Source organism: Lytechinus variegatus, chromosome 7, assembly GCF_018143015.1.
Source record: "Lytechinus variegatus isolate NC3 chromosome 7, Lvar_3.0, whole genome shotgun sequence".
Classification (NCBI taxonomy): Eukaryota; Metazoa; Echinodermata; class Echinoidea; order Temnopleuroida; family Toxopneustidae; genus Lytechinus; species Lytechinus variegatus.
The window spans coordinates 9,888,116-9,911,573 of record NC_054746.1 but is presented as its reverse complement, the minus strand read 5'-3'; the positions used below and the strand labels follow the sequence as shown (position 1 = coordinate 9,911,573).

At 37.4% G+C, this 23,458-nt stretch overlaps 1 protein-coding gene across 4 annotated transcripts in view; it reads right to left on the bottom strand.

Annotated features, from left to right (window-relative positions):
* Positions 1 to 23,458, bottom strand: part of LOC121418406 (pollen-specific leucine-rich repeat extensin-like protein 1) — an 82,747-nt gene that overhangs the window by 36,826 nt on the left and 22,463 nt on the right. For all 4 annotated transcript variants that reach the window (XM_041612249.1, XM_041612247.1, XM_041612248.1 and 1 more), the window contains one exon: positions 7,662 to 7,728. In XM_041612249.1, the coding sequence (XP_041468183.1) occupies positions 7,662 to 7,728 (67 nt within the window). The remainder of the gene's footprint in view (positions 1 to 7,661; positions 7,729 to 23,458) is intronic.

Below are 23,458 nucleotides of genomic sequence, written 5' to 3'. Positions count from 1 at the left end.
AACATGGGGAGAGGGCAAAAGCCCCCCATCCGATCGCCGCCCTTGAATGTGATGCTGTTAAAACACCTAAAATCAGAATTAAGGGTAGTATGTTTAAAGGTCAAGTCCACCTCAGAAAAATGTTAATTTGAATCAGAGAAAAATCAGACAAGCACAATGCTAAAAATTTTATCAAAATCTGATGTGATATAAGAAAGTTATGACATTTCAAAGTTTCGCTTATTTTTCACAAAACAGTTATATGAACGAGCCAGTTACATCCAAATGAGAGAGTCGATGATGTCACTCACTCACTATTTCTTTTGTTTTTTATTGTTTGAATTATACAATATTTCAATTTTTACGAATTTGACGATTAGGACCTCCTTGCCCGAAGCACAAAATGTTAAAATAATGGAATTTCACGTGTTCAGGGAAGAATGACACTTCATTTCACATGACAATGACGAGGAAATAAAAATATTTCATATAATAAAATACAAAAGAAATAGTGAGTGATGTCATCAGTTCCTCATTTGCATACCGACCGAGATGTGCATATAACTGTTTTGTGAAATGAAGCGAAACTTTAACATGCCATAACTTACTTATTTTACACCCGATTTTGATGAAATTTTCAGTGTAATGCTTGTTGAATTTTTCTCTTTTTATTCAAATCAAATTTTTGTTGGGGTGGACTTGTCCTTTAATAAGAAAAAAGACAAAAATAAAGAAAAGCAAGTTTTGGTTTGGAATTTATTCACTTGCATTATATGTTACATTATAAACATTGATTTTTGTGCAATATGAAAATTCTTTGATCAGGGGGCACTTTGCTCTAAAAAAAATATGTTGAGATTTATGTTCACAGAAAGCACATGGAAATACCCATATAATTTATCATTTTGAGAAATGATTAATACAATTCACAAGAACCTTTGGTCATGCATGTGTACAGCAATAGCTGATTCACTCCCCCCCCCCCCCGACATAAACCAAAATATGAGAAAGATTGAATTCCTAGATCCACAAACTAAAATAACCAATTCCCTTGGCACCTTTATCCAATCATTTTCAGCTGTAAAATTCCCTAAATCAGCAATAAAACCAAACAGGAAGCAGCCTTTTTCATAGCAGTGTATACCCCGGTTAGGCAAACAGGACTCATGAGTGTATTATTGGTCATGTATTAGGGAAATAACGGCCCCACGGATCAATATCTGGGTGCAAGCCGACAGAGCCTCCATCGTCTGGGTGCACTTGCACCGTGACATTTGAGTAAAACATCATAAATATGCAGTTATGAAAGCGAATCTTTATTACTTGTCCTCTGTGCCTGTCTGCAGCCGAGCCTGGATGTATGTGTACGTATGTATGATATGCAACACCGTGTTATCACACTTAGTTATGAAAACGCACCCCAATATGTGCGTGTTTCTACTTCACTGTTGCCATGGTCTTTGATTATTGTCATGACTTAAAAGATAATATACTCGACATCTCAAAACTTTGAAAATTATTTGAAAATTTTCTGCTAAAGTTTAGAGCATTAAGATAAAAGGTATCTGTTTTACACTTAGCAAGTAATTATGAAAACTAAATATCATTATAATCATCTATGCGTATGCTTTGAAAATGCATTATTGATCAGTATCATTTCTTTTCTATACTAGATACCAAAACCATAACCTGAATCTTCTAAAACATGTATCAATTACAAAATATATCTAGATGTATTTTATAATCTATAACTTCCCACACAAAAAGTGTTCCTACATTTTTGAGAACTTTTTCCCCGTTAGATCTAGCAGGTTTTCAACCAAGTACCAAAATCCTTTTTAAACGTTTTTAAACATTCTCCTTCCCCTTAATACACTAAAATCAGTGATTGGCACAGCAAGTGATAAAAATGACAATTTCACTTTTAACTAAATCGATTCCCTTTTCGAGCAAATCACAGACATCTACATTTCCAAATAGAATCTAATTAAAACAGACAGACAAATAAACCCACTAGCCCATTCAATGCAAACATGGTAGCGGCGCAATTATTTTTAACGAGCCCCAATCAAAGGCTGCATGCGCAGGTAACGACCGCGCTTTCCCCGTCGCCCTAATCCCCTCTTTAGCACCCGGAGCGGTGGCAGAAACACGATTTGAGGACGGGGCGTTTGGAATACTAATAACGTGTGACAGAGAAGAGTGGACTGTATAATGGAGAAGGGGTAATCCAATCGGTTTGGCACTTGAGCGCATCAATAATGAACACGATTATGAGCAGACATCGGGAGCCAAATTTGGGTTATCAGCGATCCCTTAGCATGGATCTAAGGCCACCGTCTGGATGCGATATGGATGGACGAAGACACGTTTCAGCCCTCTTGCCTAGCCTATTTGAACCGTAAATCCTGGGTTTTTTTCAAACAGATCAAACATACAGGTTGATCAAATATATATTCTGGGTGTACAAATTGGGATCATTGATACTTCTTTGATATCAAAATTATTAATACTAGTTGCCAACAAGGCATTGCAACTATGCAGAAGAGATGCTTCTGGGGAGCAAATATAAACAATTTATTTAACAGGCCACGGGCTTGTATCTTTATCGTAATCATTAATTTTGTCTTCAATGCTAGCTGTACAAACTTTGCAAAGACAACAACATTCATAGCATTGTGTCTGTGGATTAATTTCCAGTTATTCGCACCAAACAGGATTTTTTCATATCACCTTAAAGATTTATTTAAGAAAAATCTAAGTACAGATTAATGAGGCATGTTAAAAGTTAATCCAGCAGGGGGTGTTTCACAAAGATTTAAGTATGACTGAGAGTCGCACTTAAATACAGAGTTGCAAAATTATAAAAGGCTTGACCGCATTGGTCAGATCGTGTCATGACGACGCGTACAAATGCGTGTCTATCAATAAGATCGCGAGTTGCACATCATGTATGCATCGGTATTTAAGTATTACTTAAGCCATACTTAATCTTTGTGAAACACCCCCAAGTCTTATTTCCATTTATTTTTATTTTCTCCTGATCTTCTCCTCCCTATTCACCATCTTCTCTGTATGTATCTTATCGCCTTCATAACACTCTTCATACTCACAATCTCTTTTCCTACACAGCAAAAACTGTGGTGTTAACCGGTGTACATAGAGGACCACACCAGTTATTTTACACCGGTGTTAAATTGGTGGTGTTAGTTTTACACCTTTAGGTGTTATTACAACACCTTTTGTTGTTACATTTACACTCTTTGGTGTTATGTTTAATCTATAGGGTGTAATTTTAACACCTCAGGGTGTGGTCCTCTATTAACACCAATTGGTGTCAGTTTTAACACCGCAGTTTTTACAGTGTATACCATTCTCTCAACAACTAATCACTCAATGTATTTCACAGCTGATATGTACTGTAACTGCAAAAGTAAAGATGACATTACAATTTCATATCTTCAGTTTTGCAGAAACCCATATTCAACTTACACAAAAAACCATCCTCTCGAAATAACAGGGAAACTCAGGCATTTTCCTTCTAATGTAACAGTCACACCGGTAGAACTGATACCAGACCGACCAAACATCACATTATTCCCAATGACGTATCATTGGTTGGTTTGGAGTCAGTTTCATAGGGGTGACTGTGGGTAGCATCATCTACTCAAAAAGTTCTTATCGCCATGGAAACAAGTGATGGGGTAAGAGAGAGAAAAAACCACAGCTGCATCAAGTACGTCCTGAAACAATTGCACTGTAGATGAATTCAAGCTCGGCAAATTGCAACTTGGGGCCATCCTGCAACTCATGCACGCCAGCCGTCTATGAAGCTGCAAATTATGTGCAGCTGGGATGCAGCGGATAGGAGCATCTTAAGATGGCTCCAACATTGCCAATTTGGAACAAATGCACATATTCAGAAATACAGTGAAACCTGTCAATAGTGATCACCCGAAGGAAAATATGGACTTTAACCAATTGCTTACTAGAATAATAATAATAATAATTCGATTCATATAGCGCCTTTTCCAGAGGATACAAAGCGCTGTTGTTTGCATAAGACAAGTAAATGTTTATGGTTATATAAGTGTGTTTTGAGATGTTTTTTGAAGAGGTTAAGAGAACAGAGGTTTCAAAGAGATGGAGGGAGTTTGTTCCAAACACGGGGGGGGGGGGGGGGGGCAAGAGATTGAAAGGAGTTGAAACCGGCCTGTTTTCTGGACTTTGGAATTACATAGGAAAGAGTAGCAGTAGAACGAAGAGAGTATGTAGATCTTTGTTGCTGAAATAATGAAGAAATGTAAGAAGGTAGTGTGGTTGACAGAGACTTATAGGTTAGAACTGGATGATCCTGTAAAAAGTCTACACGAATCTTAGAATTCAGTAGTCTCTATTTTTGGAAGTGATTTTCATTGTTACTGCAAATCCTTGCATATGATTGGTCGAGAGCAAATTAGTCAGCGAAAACTACTAATAAAACCTTTCATGAGACACCCCTCTATTCTCACACCAAATGTGGGATTGCAAGAACAGGGCAAAGGAATAAACATATTCCAAGGATACGTACCTAAAAATTATCAGTTATCAAATAAAGCATTTATAATGGAACAAGCAGTTTGTGTGTATCAATCTATTGTATCTTTCAACTTCTTAATAATTCAATCATAATTAACTGAGTTGGTGGAGGTAAAGTCATATCAAGGGTTCTATATCAACTTAAGACTCACTATTTCTTGCTTTTGGGTTTTGTATAAATTTATACAACCTTCGAATGCACGAATAATTCTATGATCTGTTATCTCACCAAAAGATGGATAAATAGCAAGATTTTACTCAGCTACTTTCTATAGAAATTTCACAAGACCACACATCTTTGAACATCTCTTGAGGACATGATTTTCTTTCCCTTTCATAGAAATCACACCATCTAATCTCAAGTAGATGATAGTATCCACAAAAACATGGTTCCTACTCGTATATATCTTGATGCTATCAGACCTTCCTAATGGCCATCGAATCTGTAGCCCGGGTAATATGTCACACCGATTGTCTTTCAAGAGCGTGTTCGAGCAAATCCAAGCTTGAAATATTTGCCCCGGGCCATTTTCGGCTCGTCCACCGAGCAAGGTCAAGCCTCGCATGTGGAGAAAGAGATAAGGGAGGGGTCGCTCCTTCAAAAATATGAGGATAATTGGGTATAGGGTCACGTGACAGCAACCTGTCAGGCTCTTATGGGAGAATGATGAGAAGAGTATTCCACTGGAATGAGTGTACAGGGAGGGAGACAGACCAGTAATTGGATAGGCAGGGGGAGGTAATTAAACTTGACGAGATGTGCGCCTCAGTCACGAGAGTGTTTTTTCGCAGTCGGGTGCATTCTCCCCCCTTGCCCGTTCTGTAATGTTGTTATCCACGGGGGCTGCCATGCGAAGAGTGCACATCTACTCACATACCCAGCGACAGAAACTTGTTGATCAATCAGCGATGGAGACTGAAGATAAACAGGGTTAAGGATCTTAAGGAACTTTAAAGATCAAATCACTCTGTCATGGTGCATAGAGAATGGTGACTCACCATTTCTCTAACATTTTAAGCTCTTTGGGCAAAGTTATAAAAGTTTTAAATAACATGTTATGTTATGCAGGGCCTGCTGGTAGAGCAGTCTCCTAACTGAAGTGGCTACCTTGGGTGAATTAAACATTATTATCATTATTCTTCTATGCGATCAATATCATATATCGTCAGTGATTTTACGAACTGGCTCAAACCTAATTTTCGATCAAATTTTCAAAATCCATTTTTATGCATATTCCGATAGCCCGTGATTCACTCTATTGATTTGCCAAATTTCAGATCAAAATTTGTATTATCTAAAGAATAGGAGCATATTTAATTTTTTTACAAACCAGCTCAACCCCCTCCTTTGATTTTACGAACTGGTTTGAACCATACTTTGTGTATTAGAAAGTCTCTGGAATGGCGCGCTCAGGTCAATGACCCGACCTAGATGCAGTGCGTATGTAGCACGTATGTACTTTGCGCAGGGTTTGTGCCTATCATTCATACACATAGCATGAATGATTTTACGAACTGGCTCAAACCGTGGTTTGTGATGCTAAAAATCGATGTGCATGGTACACATGATTTTACGAACTGGTTCAAAACCCGTTTTGGGGAAAATTTAGCAACTTCTAAAATGCACACATGCACTTCTTTTAAATATTGAGAGAATGAACATGAATTGCTGACAAAATTAAGCATATTATAGAATAGAATGCATGCTTTAAATTGGTATGAATAATTGATCTGCTTTCTTTCAAAGCGCAAAGTTATGAGGGACTGAAAAACATTCATAATTTGTACTCGATTATCTCAAAATTTTGGAGACCAGCCAAGGTTTAAGTCCGTTTGTAAAATCACTGACGATATCTTGCAGATGATGTCAGAATGTTAGTTCTATCTTTCTGTCTCCATATCTTTCCTTTTCTGAAGCAAATATTGAGTCCCTCTGTCATTTTCTCTATCTTCTTTCTATCCCATACCCCTCTTTTTTTGTCTCTGTCTCACCCCTTTCTTTGTCTCATCAATATATCATCTCTAAATCTCACAACTCTTCATATACCTTTCTATTACTCTGTCTCTCTTCCTGTCTGTCTGTCTTTCTCTGTGACTCTCTCAATCTCTAAACATCTAACTCACTACCTTTAATAACACATCTCTCTTTATCCACCACCTCCCAACCAACACTAAGCGACCCCCCCCCCCATCATATTGCCTGTGTGGAATGAAAGCCTCTGAGATTTCATCTCACCAGCGCATCAGTAAATCCTTGCTTAAGATAACATCATACAGGGTAGAAGGTCCCTGGGGTGTGCTCTGTGCACTGGACGAACAAATTCACTTTCTCAACGGCCGACCGGCCAGCACTTTGCAAGCACGGGCTAAAGAACCCCCTGATGTGATTCAGACGAAAATTAACCAGCTCAGCGCTCAGGGGCGTGATGACTAATTTCGTCATCTCGTCTTTCAAGACCGGGCACATGAGACACTGAGGCAGAAAGTCAGGGGAAAAGGTAGATGGCACGTAACATTGTCAGCATCGTCCTTCTATATGTTTTAATGCTTGATTAGGTAGGGACAAAATCTTAAGTTGCTTTTGAATAAGCCCAGAGCCCAAGAAAGAAATTTTGTAAAATTGGCTGGTGTTTCATCAACATTTGTTGTCAGACAAGTTGTGAGATCTAACAACTTGATTTCACAGGTATGTGAACCATCATGAAATTGTCCCCAAAATGTTGTAATCTACTTACATTCAAGAACTTTGCAGAACCTCCATTGGTTATAATTGCAATTCTGCTTTTATATGTTACCTGATGATACACCTATCTAATGTTTTGTATTCTTATATTTTATTGCCATTAAGCTTCTCTTGTATTTGTTGCCATATATACATTTTTTTTCTCTTTCTTACATTTAACTTGAGCCCTCTGAAGACTGGTTTGGTACATTCATCAAAATTATTCATGATATCAGCCATGTATGTATGAATTATTATGCATGCAAAGCAAAAGAGATTGTGTTTTGTGTTGACACTGTATTATATTATGCTTCTAAAAGTTCTAATCTATGATGATTAGTTTTGCTACTTTCAGTTCTATAAAGATGACATATATACTTACGACATCAAGAATTCTCTCCTCTAAATCCTGGTTTATTTCATGTAATTCCTGATGACTTTTCTCCAATCTGTAATGATAAAGTCAAAGAACAGAAATGGACGAAAAAAGTTTTAAAAGAAAAATCGAAACAATACATCATTATCGTTCTTATTCTTCCTGCTTGAGTCTTGTCTTAGCAAAAGCTAATGCTCCTGGGTTGTGTTACATAAAGCTTTGCGTAAGTTACAAGTGACTTTACAAATGAATGGTGACCATTTCTTGGGAGCTAAATCAACACCAATAAACATTTGGTGGGTATCACTTAGCACAAGAGGGGTTCATTGATTGTTCATAAAGTCATGCATAACTTTCGCACAGCTTCATCAAACGGGCCCAATGGTCGCATTTCATAAAGATTTCTTTTGTCTGCTACATATGCCTATACACACCACTGGAACATGTTCTTGGCTACTTAGTCAGCCACATAGGGATACATCTTAGCACAAGGTCATCAGTCATGTGTAAGGTCATGGATAACGGTTTTGTGAAACTGCCCCAATGATATTTTCATGTAGTCTTTATACTGAATAAGGCCAAAGAAATCCTCCTTTTCTCTCTCTCTCTCTTTTAAGAAATGGACATGAATAAGTTACAGGTCAATCACAGTATTCCCTTTCATACAAAATGTTCCAAGGCTGTGATTACACACATAAAGAATGGATACACAAGGGGTTAAGCTTCGTCTTATCATGGATATCTCATGATCGTAGTAGAAGCATCGCAAAAGGCAGCGGATTTGAGGGGAGTTGGAACACGAATCCCGATGGGAGCAATTGGCACATTTTACCATCCATCAATTAGTTGAAATGGAATCTTGGCTAGAGACTCTTCATTCAATTGTCTTTCCCCTTTTCTTCTCTTCTCTTTTCCCCCCATTAGATCTTCTCCCTCTGTATTCATCTCTCTTTCCCTGATCAGTCAAATGCTAGACTTCATTCATTCCCCGAGGGATGGGTTTGCGAGATGCGACCATGACAGACGAATCACATACGATCCATCACATTAGGAGCTCCGCGCGACTCACATTGCGTATTGATACATTGGTTTCCAGCTCCGAACATAGAAATAATATTCAAGGCAAATTTTTGCTGTTTTCATAGCTTGGACCTCCTGTACAAGTCTGCTCACTATTTTTAAAAACAAAATACAAACTACAAATGTTATCACAAAATCAACTTTTCACATTTACTCATCTTGAATGTTGCAGTTAAAAGTAATATCCATTACCAAATTTTGCCCATTAAGATAATGACATCCTTGGGACTGACTTTCCCAATTGATTGCTAATTTCAAAAGCATCATTATGTAGACAAGTTCATTGAAAAGTCACATTCATCTTAATATTTTCCATTCACATTCCATAATGAGGATTAAATAATTGAATAAGTTTTATATGCAACAGAATATATATATTTATTATCATTACTGCTAAATTTATCAATATGTTTGGAAATATACAAATACAATTAAATAGGACACTGCAATATTAAAGTATTCCTAATTACAATACTCTTCAGGTTGTTTTTAAGGAGACAAACTTATATGAGAGGAGAGAAAATACCTTTTTACAAAATACAAATTCTTAAGAGTCTGGTTAGGATAAATTAAGAATAATAAATGCTGTATCAAGGCAACAACTGATCTATTTTTTTTTTACTAGCTTCTCTTTAGGATGCAGGTAAACTATAAACTTCTATGATTAACATCTGAATAGAAGGCCGCACATCCGTTATCAAACTTTGAGAATTGAACCAAAAAATTATACTCTTATCACACTCCCACAATGCCAGTCACACCAAATAAATCGACTTCAGTCTGATTAAAGCTATGGCATTATTGTTAATGACATATAATTGGACATTCTGGAGTCGCTTTCGTTGGTGTGATTGTAACATCGAATGACCCTCAAATGAACCCAAGATCATAATAGAGTACTATGACCTGACACTGAACCACTCTCTGCCAGCTACTATAAATCAGTCTTTTCTCATACTACAGTAATGATACAGGATAGGTTATCACAATATCAATGATACATGCTTCACTATGTTGTTTATGTATGTAGGTTAAATTGGGAAGGTAGCATCATTGGCATATGTCCTTGGATGTACACAAACAAATATGAATTATTGTTATCAGTCTACAGTTCCGCAAAAATTGTTTCATCTTATTTTCCTTGTTTGTCATGAAAACTGTCATTTATCTAAACTCTGATATCGATTTTTCATCATAAAATGAAATAAAGCTAAGAAATACAAATGTGTACTTGCAAGTCATATACTGAATTGTTGTTACAAGTTTGTCTATCAGTGATATTCAAATAATAAAGACAAAAGGGAAAAAGGCGAAATTCCTTTAAGGAAGTGATCAATAGAGGTTTAAAAGTAAACAGAGCAATTTTATCACCAAGTAATCAATGAATCTAGGATAGAATTTACCTCACTATCTTAACATCTACCCAAGATTTTAGAATGAGGTTGGCATTAGAAAGGGTATAAGAATTTTCCTCGCTATTTTGACATCTATCAGACCTTCATTTTTGAGGAGCTAAAATCTTACATTTTACATCTTTAAATCCATGAAATGGCCATCTATTCTCCATAATTCCTTGAAATTGTTTTGATTTAGTTGAAAACTATCAGAAAATTGAAGAATATACACCTCTTTCCTGAATCTGATTTGAATTTAAACTCCGTAAACATTGTAGTCCCATATTTGTAGATTTTAATGGCAACACCATGGAAGTCTACATGTGGGACTACAATATTTACCTAGTTTCACCACAGATTAATTAATAGCTACACAGCTATTGCATATATATTAAGAAAAATCTACAATTTAACATGTATTGTATTGAATTGATTTGATTTGAACTCCTCAAAAAAATAATGAGAGCGATGTAATGAGCTCCACGAAATTACAAACATGAAGGCTGATCTACCTCACTATTTTGACATCTACCTTCACTGTAAAAACTGTGGTGTTAAAACTGACACCAATTGGCGTTAATAGAGGACCACACCCTGAGACTGTGTTAAAATTACACCCTAAAGATTGAACATAACACCAAAGAGTGTAAATATGACAACCAAAGGTGTTGTAATAACACCTATAGGTGTAAAACTAACACCACCAAATGAACGCCGGTGTAAAATAACTGGTGTGGTCCTCTATGTACATCGGTTAACACCACAGTTTTTGCTGTGTAAGATCTTAGAATGAGGTTTGCTTTAGCAAGGGTCTAAGGGCACAAGATATACAGTGGTGCTCATAAGCTTTGAACCACACCGGAAATTGAAGAAATTTAAAGCATCCAAAATCTGTCATGTTCTAGACATTCAATTGTGATGTCAGGTGATGACATGTTATATTCAATAAACTAAAGTTTGTTTCTCTGGGCTCAGCCAGTAGCTGAAGTGCTGTTGTCTGCATTTGAGCAATTTTGTGCACAACTGTAAATCTGCATGAATTTATATGTAATGATATAATTGTCATTTACATTAATATGTTATTTGGAAGTTGGATTTAGAATTATCTGGGGCCCGTTTCATAAAGGACTTGCAACTGTTGTAACTTTGTTACAATGGCAACTACCATGGTAACAGACTCAGCAGCCAATCAGAATCAAGGTTTCCATGGTAGTTGCCATAATGTCAAAGTTACAACAGTTGTACGTCCTTTATGAAATGGGCCCCTGGACTTCTTTAACATCTACCTTAGATCATCTAAGATTAAGACGGGTCAAAGGGCATCAGATATAGATCTATTTAAATGCATTATAGCAAGGGACAAAGGGCATCAGAAATAGATCTATTTTACTACATTGTCAACATTCACAATCATAAACAATTAAACCCTGAGTCATTCAAAAGTCTTCTTTATGATTCCCCTTACTACTTCTTCATCTACTTTAGATCATTATTGAGCAGGATCAGCATTACAATGGTCTAAGTGCACCAGGGGTCTGTTTCATAAAACTTTTTACCTGAGAAAACTCTGGTAAAAACTGAAAGCTAAGGTTAGTCTGATTTCTGCCATTGACTTAAACACAGGGCAAAACATCTGGTAAAACAACCTGAGTTTTCCCAGGTAAAAAGGTCTATGCACCAGGCCCCTTACATAAATATATGTTTTCAATCAAGGTCAATTACAATCACAAACAATCCTCTCTCATTCAAGAGTCTGGTTTATAATTCTAATACTTCTTTTACATCTATTTTTAGATTCTTTTACGAAGGATGAAATGCTAACAAGAAGGGAACAAATGGCATATACTACAATACAGATCTACTTTACATTAATGTTAATGAATAATGATTTTAACTCTTTACTGAACTAAATAAAAATAAAAGGAATTTAAGAAATAACAACATCATACTATTTTCATTCCATGAACATTGCTTTGACAAGCACTCTCGCCAAATATCTGTGCCTAAGCCAAACGCATAAATCTAATACTAAACCTAATTCATCTTTCCAATGTTCCTAGTTGACAATGCAACCACTACCCAAATCCTTTACAATTAGATTAGAAACATCCATTTCCAGCATATTATGCATAACACATATGCATTGGGGCAAGGCCTGCATTGCTGCATTTGTTGATACATCCATACCAATTTCAAATGAATTCCTTCCTGCTGTAGCCTATTCATGCAATTTATTTTCAAGTTTGATTCAGCTACATGCCCCGAGGCACACCGCCTTTTGGAGACGGGTCTTAGACATGCATTTCTTATGCGGGATGGATAAGAAGGTGCATTTATCTCGTTTATCTTTGGAATGTGCGCCGATACGGTTGGAGTGGGGTTGAGGAGAAGAAAGGGGGTCATAGACGGCGATGTTTATCTCTGCATCCAGCCACTTGTTTGTACGCGAGCAAGGCATCAGGTGATATCTTAATGGGTTAGGAGGATGAAAGAGGAGAGGGGAGAGATGAAGATGGTGGAAGATGGGGTGAATAGGTCATTTGGCAGTGGAGGGAGGGGGAGCTGGTCAAGTGCATTTGGTAGTGTATTTGGTCGAGGAGCCGAGGGTGGTGGTGGTAGTAGTCTATTAGGTAGTGCATTTGGTCTAGGAACTGAGGGTGGTGTGGAAGTGCATTTGGTATAGTCTGTGTGTTTGGGAGCAGAGGGGGGGTGCATCTAAGAGTGTGTATTTGTGGGAGGGGGGTTGGCGGAAGTGCATGTGGGTGTGTGTACGTCTGGGAAGAAGGGGGGTTGGAAGTGTGTGTGGGTGCATGTATGTCTTGGAAAAGGGGATTTGGGGAAACGCATTTGGGTGTGTGTATGTCTGGAAAGAGATGTCTGGCAGTAGGGACTGGGGTGGTGGAAGTGCATGTGGGAGTGTATGCCAGAGAGCACGGGGTGGAAGTGCATGTGTGTTTTTTTGATTGGAGAGGGGAGCTGGAAGTGCATGTAGGAGTGTGTATGTCTGGGTGAGAAAGGAACAGAGATTGATGGACTCTAAAAGGTTAATGTAATTATACAATTATCAAAACTTGATTGTACCTGATGTACTTGCTTAAAAGGAGAAAAGAAATCAAAAGGAAATGCAGACAACTGTACAGACAAGAGACCAATGAAGGTGACTGAGATTAGTCAGACTACAAACATGGAAATAGACAACAATAAAAATAATCTTATAATACAATCTAAGAGCTACTGAGAAGAAATCCTAAGCTTAAAGGTAAAAAAAAGAAAGACTTTAATGAAGATGACTGTCAGAGAAAAAAATCAGCGTAAAAATTTATAAATATTTACAAGACGATAAAATAATATGGTAATTTTTTCATGATGTCTTCTGCATCATTTAAGGTATTGCTCTCAAGCATCAGTAAAGGAAATTAAATCAGAAATGATTTCTTGGATTGAAAAAAAAAATTCTACAAAAACAGTTTTGGTATAGTAAATAAAAACGCACACAAGATAAAATAATAGTATGAATGCATCCTTCATCATATTATACTTCCAATTACTATGTTTGTGCAGTTTCAAGCTCCTGGCATGGCCGTAAAATGTGCTGCGGATCAATATGCCCCAGAAAATATCTGTCCAACACACACACAAGTTCCGTCAACAAGTCCATTCATCATACAAAGTGGATCAAGTGACTCATCTATCCATTAAATCCGTCAGATAATGGCGATGATGGAGGCACCCATGATGGGGGGGGGGGGGGGGGGGTATCGAGACCATGGGAGAGTCATTGGGGATAGTGTTATGGGGATTGCATAGTCTGCAGGCACAGACCCTGATTGAAACTTTGATCAACAAGTGTGTCTCCACGCAAAGACTAGCACATACAAAACTTGCTGTTTCGGTTCCTGAGCGTTCAGTACACAAGGCATGAGTAGGCTGCAATTCAGACCCTTTACTCGAGTGAAGGGTTTGCACAGCAGACTAGAGATTGCATAGGAGAATCAGTGTAGATGAATCATTGTGGATGTTGTTATTGGGGAGCGTTACATGAAGCACCTTGTCTTTGATTTTTCACTGACTAATTAGTTCTGAACCAATCAGATTCAAGGATTTCAGTAGCTTACAACAATTCACTTCCTTATTAGTTCTGACCCAACCAGACACAAAAATAGTAGCTTATAAATGAGAGAAGGACCAATGACAGGAAATGGGTAATCATAGGAAATCAATGGAGATATCTTGATGGGTGACTTATTCTGAGCCAATCAGATGCAAGGATTTCAGTAGCTTATAACAATAATCAGTGAACATCACCGACTATTTGTTTCATGAAATGCTCCCATGGGAGCGAATGGGGAACACCATCTCCGAGATTGGTGTTTAAACAAGATACTACTACTGCATCAATACTACTACTAATTCAATATGAAGCAGGGGCTTGAGCCCTGGTGCTGTAATGTGATTTCATTCTTGTCTTTGACTAGTAGAAGACTGGGTCACCAATCCTCAGCCCCATGCGACAGGTAGTACTGAGCTAGATGTTATCAGTAACATCTGAGGGCCTATTTGACATTTGAATTTACTTGTAACTATTACGAACAACAAGTACTAAAATGACGTCTGATTGATCAAAATCAAATTTGTTATAGAATTGTAACATTTATCAATAAATAACAACAACAGTAACAAATTTAGGGTAATGAAAAAGAGGGGCTGCACAGAACAAATCTAAAAATAGACGCCTGCAAATGACAATTTTCTTATATTCAGCATTGAAATGTTTAATGAAAGTTCCTCAAAATACAGAAGAGGCGAGTGTCCCTTGCACCCCCATCTGGATCCATAACTGTCAAGCTTTGTGAAACAGGCACTAACTCTATGCATGACATCAGAACCCCACCACTCGTCATCAGACAGGGATTTGAGGGGGGATCTTAGAGGGGTTTAGAGAGCCGGGGAGAGTCTAATCGGGAGTGACACCATTCATCCTATCATCCTACCCAGCAGAGCTCATCAAGCCCAAGAAATTATCTAGCAAGATCAAAATGAAAATGGTGTATAGTTTTGAGAGGTAATGGGGGACTACAGAGGTATCTCCAAGTTTCAATGACGCCAATAATCGCACAATGACCCCATTACTTGAAATAATATCCCGGTACCCAAGGGCGTCCCATCTTTTAAATACCAATTTGTATTCATTGATATTTGCTTTTATAAGGTTTAACTTTGTTAAAGATTCAGAACTGGAGCAATAAAATTTATTTCTCAATAGTCCACATGTACATCAGTAGTATAAGCTGCCTAGAGGGTTACATTATTAAAAGATCAAGGTTGATTTTGTACATGCATGATTTGGTTGATATGGAGAAGTGCATACATTCCCAATTCTTGTATACAATATCATTTCTTTTAGTCACCACTTCATCAGCGGTAAAATTTCACAGCCATTAACCATGTGGACTGAAGTGTGTAAACTGCCGAAGTGAAAATCCAGATGTTGAATTGACACTCTTTTATGCTTTTCACACTGCATTTCCTAAACCCCATACTATCCTTAACCCCGGACTATCCTTAACCCCATATCATCTTTTTTTTATTCACACTGTCTTTCTTAACCCCATACTAATTGCTTAGCCGGGGTTAACGCCTTAGCAGAATTGAATTTCAGACAGAAACAAATCACGTCCATTACAACCTTGAAGGAAATATACGAACAAAAATTTGGAATAATTTATCACTGAAAATAGCACATCGAAGGGAGCATTGGACTATTTGAAGAAAATAAAGAGATTCGGTCTTGAAAATAAGATAAAAATTGAAATATATCATGGCCAAGAACTATTTTTGATAATGCAGTTATCCGTTTAAGGGGTAAACACATCCATTATTCCATCTTCACTTTGAATACAATTGTCATTTGCTCCATCTAACCCTAAAACAGCCATTTCCTGCGAAATCCCGCTGTGACGTAGGTGCAATGCAGTCTTCGCTGTCAAGGTACAGTATGGTATTCAGGGTCTAGGCATACACTCCACGACCTCTACTATGAATAGACCGCGCACAGGACAGGCATCACTGTGAATTATTTACAAAGTGAGTCAAAAATACTCCTCGTCCCGAAGGCCGCTTGGATCACATCTTTCGGGCTCACATTATACAATGAGGCCTGTTCCTAAACCCGGCTCATGAATATCTTGTGCAAATTCAAATGCTCGTGGGGGATGTTTACGTACGTGCCTTCCGCTGGGGACTGAGTTTGCAGAAGTGCCCATCGCAGCACAGCTCAGAATAAAGGATACATCCTGAAGAGGTGGATGGAGATTGCTGAATCTGCAAATGTTTCATTTGGAGGGCTAGAATAAGATCTGGTGCCTCTCAAGGGATGTGTCACAGAAGATCAGGAACTATGGTGTTTACACATCAAATTTGATCACCATCTATCCATGACATGTCATACATATACAACATCTTGTCCCTTTCCTTGTATACCTTGCTTTATATATACATTTTTTCCTTATTCCACCTTTCCCTCCATCCCTCTTTCTCACTCCAATCAAATCAATCAATCTTTCCATCTCTCCATAATTTGTCCTTTCCTTTACTCATCACCCGATATTATCAGTCCTTAATATATAGCAAAACTGCCTCGTCTGAAAATAGCTTTTAGTAAAGATGATTTATTGGACTTAATTACGGCTATCAGGGAGACATCAATTCTAATACCTGCTCACGAGGGCCTCCCGTACCGATGGGAAACCATTCTTCAGTTGATATTAAATTCAGTCAAATAGATGGGATGACAAATCCTTATATTAAAAGGAAAAGAACATTCTTATTCTTAGATAAGAAAAAGTAAAATGAATAAATATGGCTTTGACATTTGACAGAGAATCGTGTCTCTCAAGCAAGTTGAATCTTTGTTTGGGGGTGGGTTTTTTAAGGGGGGCATGATATCTCTCCTTGAAAGGGTAAGATTTTTAATTATAACACACCTACATGTGAATATGATAATTCTTAGAATTCATTTAGATTTAATTAATATGAAAGCAAACTATGTAAAAGCACAATATGACATTTTTTTGCTACTTTAACATCTACTAAAGATCACAGCAACAACCCCAAAAAAACTCTAATTGTATTCATGAAGAATTTTATCTATTCAAAAAAATTGTCAATGGCATATCAATAAAAGCACCATTGTAAGTTTTACCAAATGTATTAGTTTTTATATTGTATTTTCACTCCGCATTATAAAAATTTGGAGCAAGACCTTTAATACAAATCAAGTCGTGTGGATAAGAATTATAATTATGCAAGATATGAGATGCCCTCTTTCACCACCAACCTTTTTCTCTTCTCTAACTACATATGAATGTTGAAAATACTGGGCGTTGTGGCGTGCACCTGTAAAACAAGCTGTGACATGGGGAAGTTACAAATTGATGCAGAGCTAGGTTTGAGGTTCAAGCCCTGGTCACGTCTTTCGGATGGTGATGTTAAAGGTCGGTCCCAGACGTAAATAATCATATCTGATTGATACACGTCTGACAAAACTCAAATACACACACACACATATAAGACCAAATACATCACTATAGAAAATGGCAAAAGACAGTCGGTGTAACAAGAGACGACTCAAAAAAACGCTGGGAGACAAGAATAGGAGACGAGACAGGATGAAGAAGAGTACCAAGAGACAGGTTGAGGGTTAGTGTGAACAGGGAGAAAACATTCATTAAAAGCCACTCAATTAAACACTATTCAAGGGCCTACCTCTGAGTACAGGCAAATCTATGAAAGAGACGTTAGAGAGTGAGAAGGGCACAGAGACGGTGAAGGCATGGATGAAAGGAGTCCACAGAGAGGTCCAGAGAGATGACAGAGCAACAGAGACAGAGGAACACAGAAAGTGATGGGAGACACAGAGAGAGAGAGAGAGAGATGGGGGGACAAAAAATGGACATAGAGAGGGAGATAGACTGATACAAATAGAGAAAGATAGACTAATAGACTGAAAGAGACAGGGAAATGAGAGAGGGACAGACGGAGACAGACAGACAGACAGACAAGAGAGGGAGAGTAAGAGAAACCAAGTGAGAGACAGAGAAAAAAGGGAAGAAAGAGACAGGGAAAGACAGACAGACACAGAGAAAATAGACATAATAACTGCTTCATTCTTTATTCTGTCTATCATCAAATACTCATTTGGACTGAGCACAATATAATGATGAAAACTCTCAATTGGTCCCCATGGACAGCTTGTCTTTTTTTCTTTACACTGCTTTGTAGACACTGTTTATTGAAATAATGTCCAGTCAGAAGTACAAGTGATTTCCATGGGAATGAAATAAGGTAAATGCACTAGTATGTGTCTCCAATAAACTATGATATTAAAGTGATCCTTAAACACTAATTTGGGAGTTGGTGTTCCTTAACGATAATCGATGTTCCCTTTTCCTTATAACATCATCAAAATGGCAATTATGATGTGTATTTTCTTGACATCATTTCAAAGCTATCAAAATTAGTCATATTTTGAATGCTTGATCAGGGCAGCATTTCATGAAAAGCTTTGTGATTTTCTCTGACTGATCTGAGTTGTGAGGGTAATGTGTGTAATAAGATTCATTTTCAATATTTCATTTTCTGTCAAAATAAACGAAACAGGTGAAACGGATCTGTATTTTGAATTTTATATGAAATGAAAGCATGTCATCTCATTTCTCAGAAAAAACAAGAAATAAGTCAAGATCATTGAAGAATTGAGTTACGCTTCAATGATTACAAACATGAAAATATGCATTTTCATACTTACTGAATAATAATCATTCATGCGTGACTAATAACAATTTGCTACTAGATGGAAAACAAAGACTATACTTTTCACTTTAATATGATAAATTATTCATTGAGTTTATGAAAGCTAGGTAACAAATTTTTCACTTTTATCATATTCCATCCACTCATTTTTCAGTGTTTTTAATGTAAAGTGTACAAATAATTCTTGTAGACACTGTACATAAGATTGCATATGTATGTTTGTATTATTTTATAGGCAGATATAATGAAATAGATCAAGCTGTCAAATATATTTTTCCCAAGGTGAGGTAGTTATAAATAAAGAATAATTGTCGCATAATATTGCCTTGTCAGCTTGTCATGTAGAGCAGGACTAATTTAAAAGGACCAATACAAGATTTTTACAAATACGAATTACATGTATATAATTTACAACTTTCCACCCCTACTCCAACCAAACATCCAAGGTAAAGTCTGCACACGCAGACAATGCAGCAGAATAGGAATCTTTCTCCAAATCAAATACCAATATAGAATAGGATCATAAAATACACCTGCAAATGTCAGAATTCATGAGACTGGAAGGCTAGACGAAAGGGCCATGATTAATTCTTTGTCGACCAAGGTAAAACGCTCAAGGCCCTCCGTGACTCACTTTGTACGTGACCTTGGGAGAATGGATTTTGAAGTGATGATGCTGGGAACATGCGTGGTTTCTATACCTCTTTTTCTTTGCTTTGAACGCATCCCCACACTTTATTCCAGAGTTTTCGACCATGAAATTGAGGTTTATTAGTAATCATGTATTCCTCCTACTGTATACTTCAGGCTGTGAATCATGTTTACATAATTTGCAAGAATTTAGTTTAGAGGAAATGGAAGCCCCGTTTTGGATTTTTTTTAATGAAATGAATCATTTTTCAATGAAATGAATCATTTTTCAATATCATGAACAGTATACTTTCAAGGTATTATTAATGTTGCAAGGCTTGAACATCATTAAAGTAAATACATGACTCATCAAAAATATATATATATATATAATTTGATGACATATTGATGAAAAACTCTTTGTCAACTGCTGCATCCATTCAAAGAAAAGGCATTGATACACTGCTCAGCATCAATGAATGATAGAAACAAAACTTAACATGGCACAATGAATCAGCAGGCTGATTTTTTTTGTTTCAATTATTTTCTCAAACATACTTGAATATGAATGCATCATGGTGTAGTTTTTGACTCCCTTCTCTCATTCAGAGAGTTGGGAGTTCAAATCCTACTCCAGACATTAATTTCCTTCGGAAAAAAAAATCATTAATATTGTGATGTGGGGTACATGGTGACCTGATAGAAATGTATTCCTTGGATTCAGAGTGCATAACAGCTGCTATGCTGTAGTAATTGTGATTTTGTATTTAAAGTAGAGCCCTTTTAGAGAGACTTCTAGACCAACCTAAAGAATGTACCAAAGCACAATGTAAGTAATAATAACTATTTTATGAATCAATCCAACCATTTTAATCAAAATATAAAGTTGTTAATAATTATTTCAAAACACAGGCAGTATCGAGATTTAAGAGGGTAAAGATTATCTACCCTTGGATTCACTTTCTTATTACACACCTAAAATGTATGCAAAAATTGGAAATGAAAATTGGCGGGATGAAGATGAAGTGTTACTTTCTCATAAGCCATGTTATGCCAACAAAGGAAAGCACATGCCCGGCAGCAGACATCACCCCCCCCCTTCCATTTTATTGGGCTCTTGACTTTTCATGAGTGACTTCAAATAGACAAAACACTTGTACATTCTGGCATTGCACTGAGACTATTTGTATTTGAGCAGCTCTGCCAGCATTAGTTCACTCAGTGTTCGGCAAACTGACCTACATAAATGCTAATATAGGGGTCTGCAGGGTGAGAGAGTGCACATATATGATATTGCAACGGATATACAGAGTGGGTCAGAAAATATTGTTACACTTTCTTACATGCTCATATTAGAAATACAATAGAATAAATCATAATTCTTGCACCAGTGTCAGAGTAACTCTTCCAGTCTTGATACCACATGTATGGGGAGTCAGTAATGTTGGATAGGAACAAAATAATGGATCTGGGTAAAAACCCTATTTGCACCAACATCAACAATGCCTTGCCTTATTTGGATTCCACTGCACAATAAGCAGGAAGTCCCTTTGTAATGATAATTGATTTATTTCAAATCAGGCAAGGCACTTGTTTAAAACTTCCTGACATCATGGCACAGCCAGTTTTCTTTAAATGTGCCAGGACACAGAATGTGACAATGGTTTCACGAAAGTTTCAAAACCGCTTTCCTAATACGCGATGTCCATCACGTCAAACAGTCTATCGCAACATGGCAAAATAACGGGCAACAGGAACAAGCAACAATCTGAACAAGGGACGATCGGGTCCAAGCAGAACTTCAAGGACACAAGAGAATGTTGAAGCTGTTCGAGAAAGGCTACAGGAAGAGGGGCAAGAGAGAACAACATTAAGTCGGAATGGCTTATCACAGAGTACTTTTAATCACATTACCCGGCTTGACTTAAAAATGTATCCCTGCAGGATGATTTACTGCTTCTCTTGTTTATTTTTCTTGATTAATAAACATACGCATAAACTTAATACTCATTGTTTGTGTGAATGCTTTTGTCTCTGTTTCAGCAGGTAATCACCCGACTTGGCGCAAATGGGTTTTGACACTTTTTCAAACAATGGCTGCTGTGCACTCAACCATAACAACAACACTGAAACAAATCTTACCAAGTGGCAAAAGGAATATTTACTCTATCCATACACGCTAGAAATTCTCTCTGAATCCCACATTTTCTTTAAAAAATGCTTAATTTAAAAAGTACAACATTTTTTCTGACTCACACTGTAGAGTGAATTTCACTGTCATATCTGGGCCAATTCATGTGTGAGAGAGGGAGGAAAAAGGAGAAAGAGACAAAAGAACTAGTTTACGAAGACAAAGTCAAGCAAAATCATTATTCTTGTATCTGAGCTTTAGTTCAGCAGACAAAATTTAATATATGCCTAACATGGAGGGGAAAAGAGAGGTACAAAATTTTTGTCGGATGTATGGCCATATGCAGAATATTTTTCCGGGGAAGGGGAGGGGGGAAGGCATAAAAATTTATGTAGAAAGTGAGGGCTGAGTTTTTCATGAAGGTGCTTTTGTATTTTGAAGAGGATATTAAAGAATGTAAACATTTACAGTAATAAATAAAGATTTTCAAAATTAAGGAGGGGAGGGTAACTCCCTCTCCCTTGCAGTATATATGGCCATGATTCCATGTTAATTATACATTACTGATGTCTTCCATTTAACCTCTGATCTGTGACAGGACACTTGTTTACAAAATTCTGCGACAATCGTAATGTACATTAATACTGATATCAGTACATAAGTGTGTGATAGAAGTAGATACTTAGGAATCAGGGGGGGGGGATGATGAAAAGATAGAGGGAGACAAAACCTGACAGAGTTGCAGAGAGAGGGATATAGAGAGACTATGTAGATTCGAATCAGTGATAGGTCAATACGCCATCATGTGACCACAGCAGCAAGGATCACATTTGTTATATTCTAGGTTTTGACGTCACCTTGTATTGTTAACTGTGGCATTATATTCACTAAGATGATGTCATTCACTGCTTATAAGTTGCGTAATCAGGTATTTTACTTGATGTAAGTGCTAGTGTTTACATTTCGATTATATAAAGAATGCGCTTGCTGTATATTTCAAAAATCTTTTGATTATGACATACTGTAGATGGATCAGAGCTGCAGCAAGCTTTCCAAGTTAATCGTAAAGCCAGATGATGAATGCAGTCTCTGATGGCAAATCTACATAGACCATATAATAACAGATATTGCCTGGTCTATCTTATTGATAAGTAACATTTCAACTCCGAAGTTATATTTTTCCTTCATTACTCTGCCCTTCAGGCAAAATGTAATCCCTTGTGAAAAATATATCTCCGTCTGGGAAAAGAAATGTTATATTCAAACTCTAGGTAGGCAATATCTGTATAATATGCAAAAAGGAGAACTATTTGAATTGAGAATCAGTCATTAAAACTTTGGATCTTGCCATCAACAGTCCACTCCTCCTTCCCTCTCTCGTCTCCCCATCTACCACTACAGTCACACCAAACAAACCAACTCCAGACCGATCAAAGCCAATGCATAACTTCGAACGGCACATCATCGATCAATCTGGCGTCAGTTGCTCCAATGTGACCGGGGGCGCAACCACTCCTGCACCCATGGAGGATCATTGATTAAGGATGGTTGTGCCACTTTGCAGTCCCTCTCCGGTGAATTGTCAAGATGGATTATTCAAAAGGTTAATCAGACTCGAGTGAGCAGATGTCCCCCAAATTCTAAGGTTCAAGACAGCGTCCCCTCTGACTGCGGATGATTGCTGGCGGTGGGTTGGGTAATGAGGCTGGGGAACTGTACCCCTCCTATGAATTGGTTATGTGTTTGTTTGGACCTGT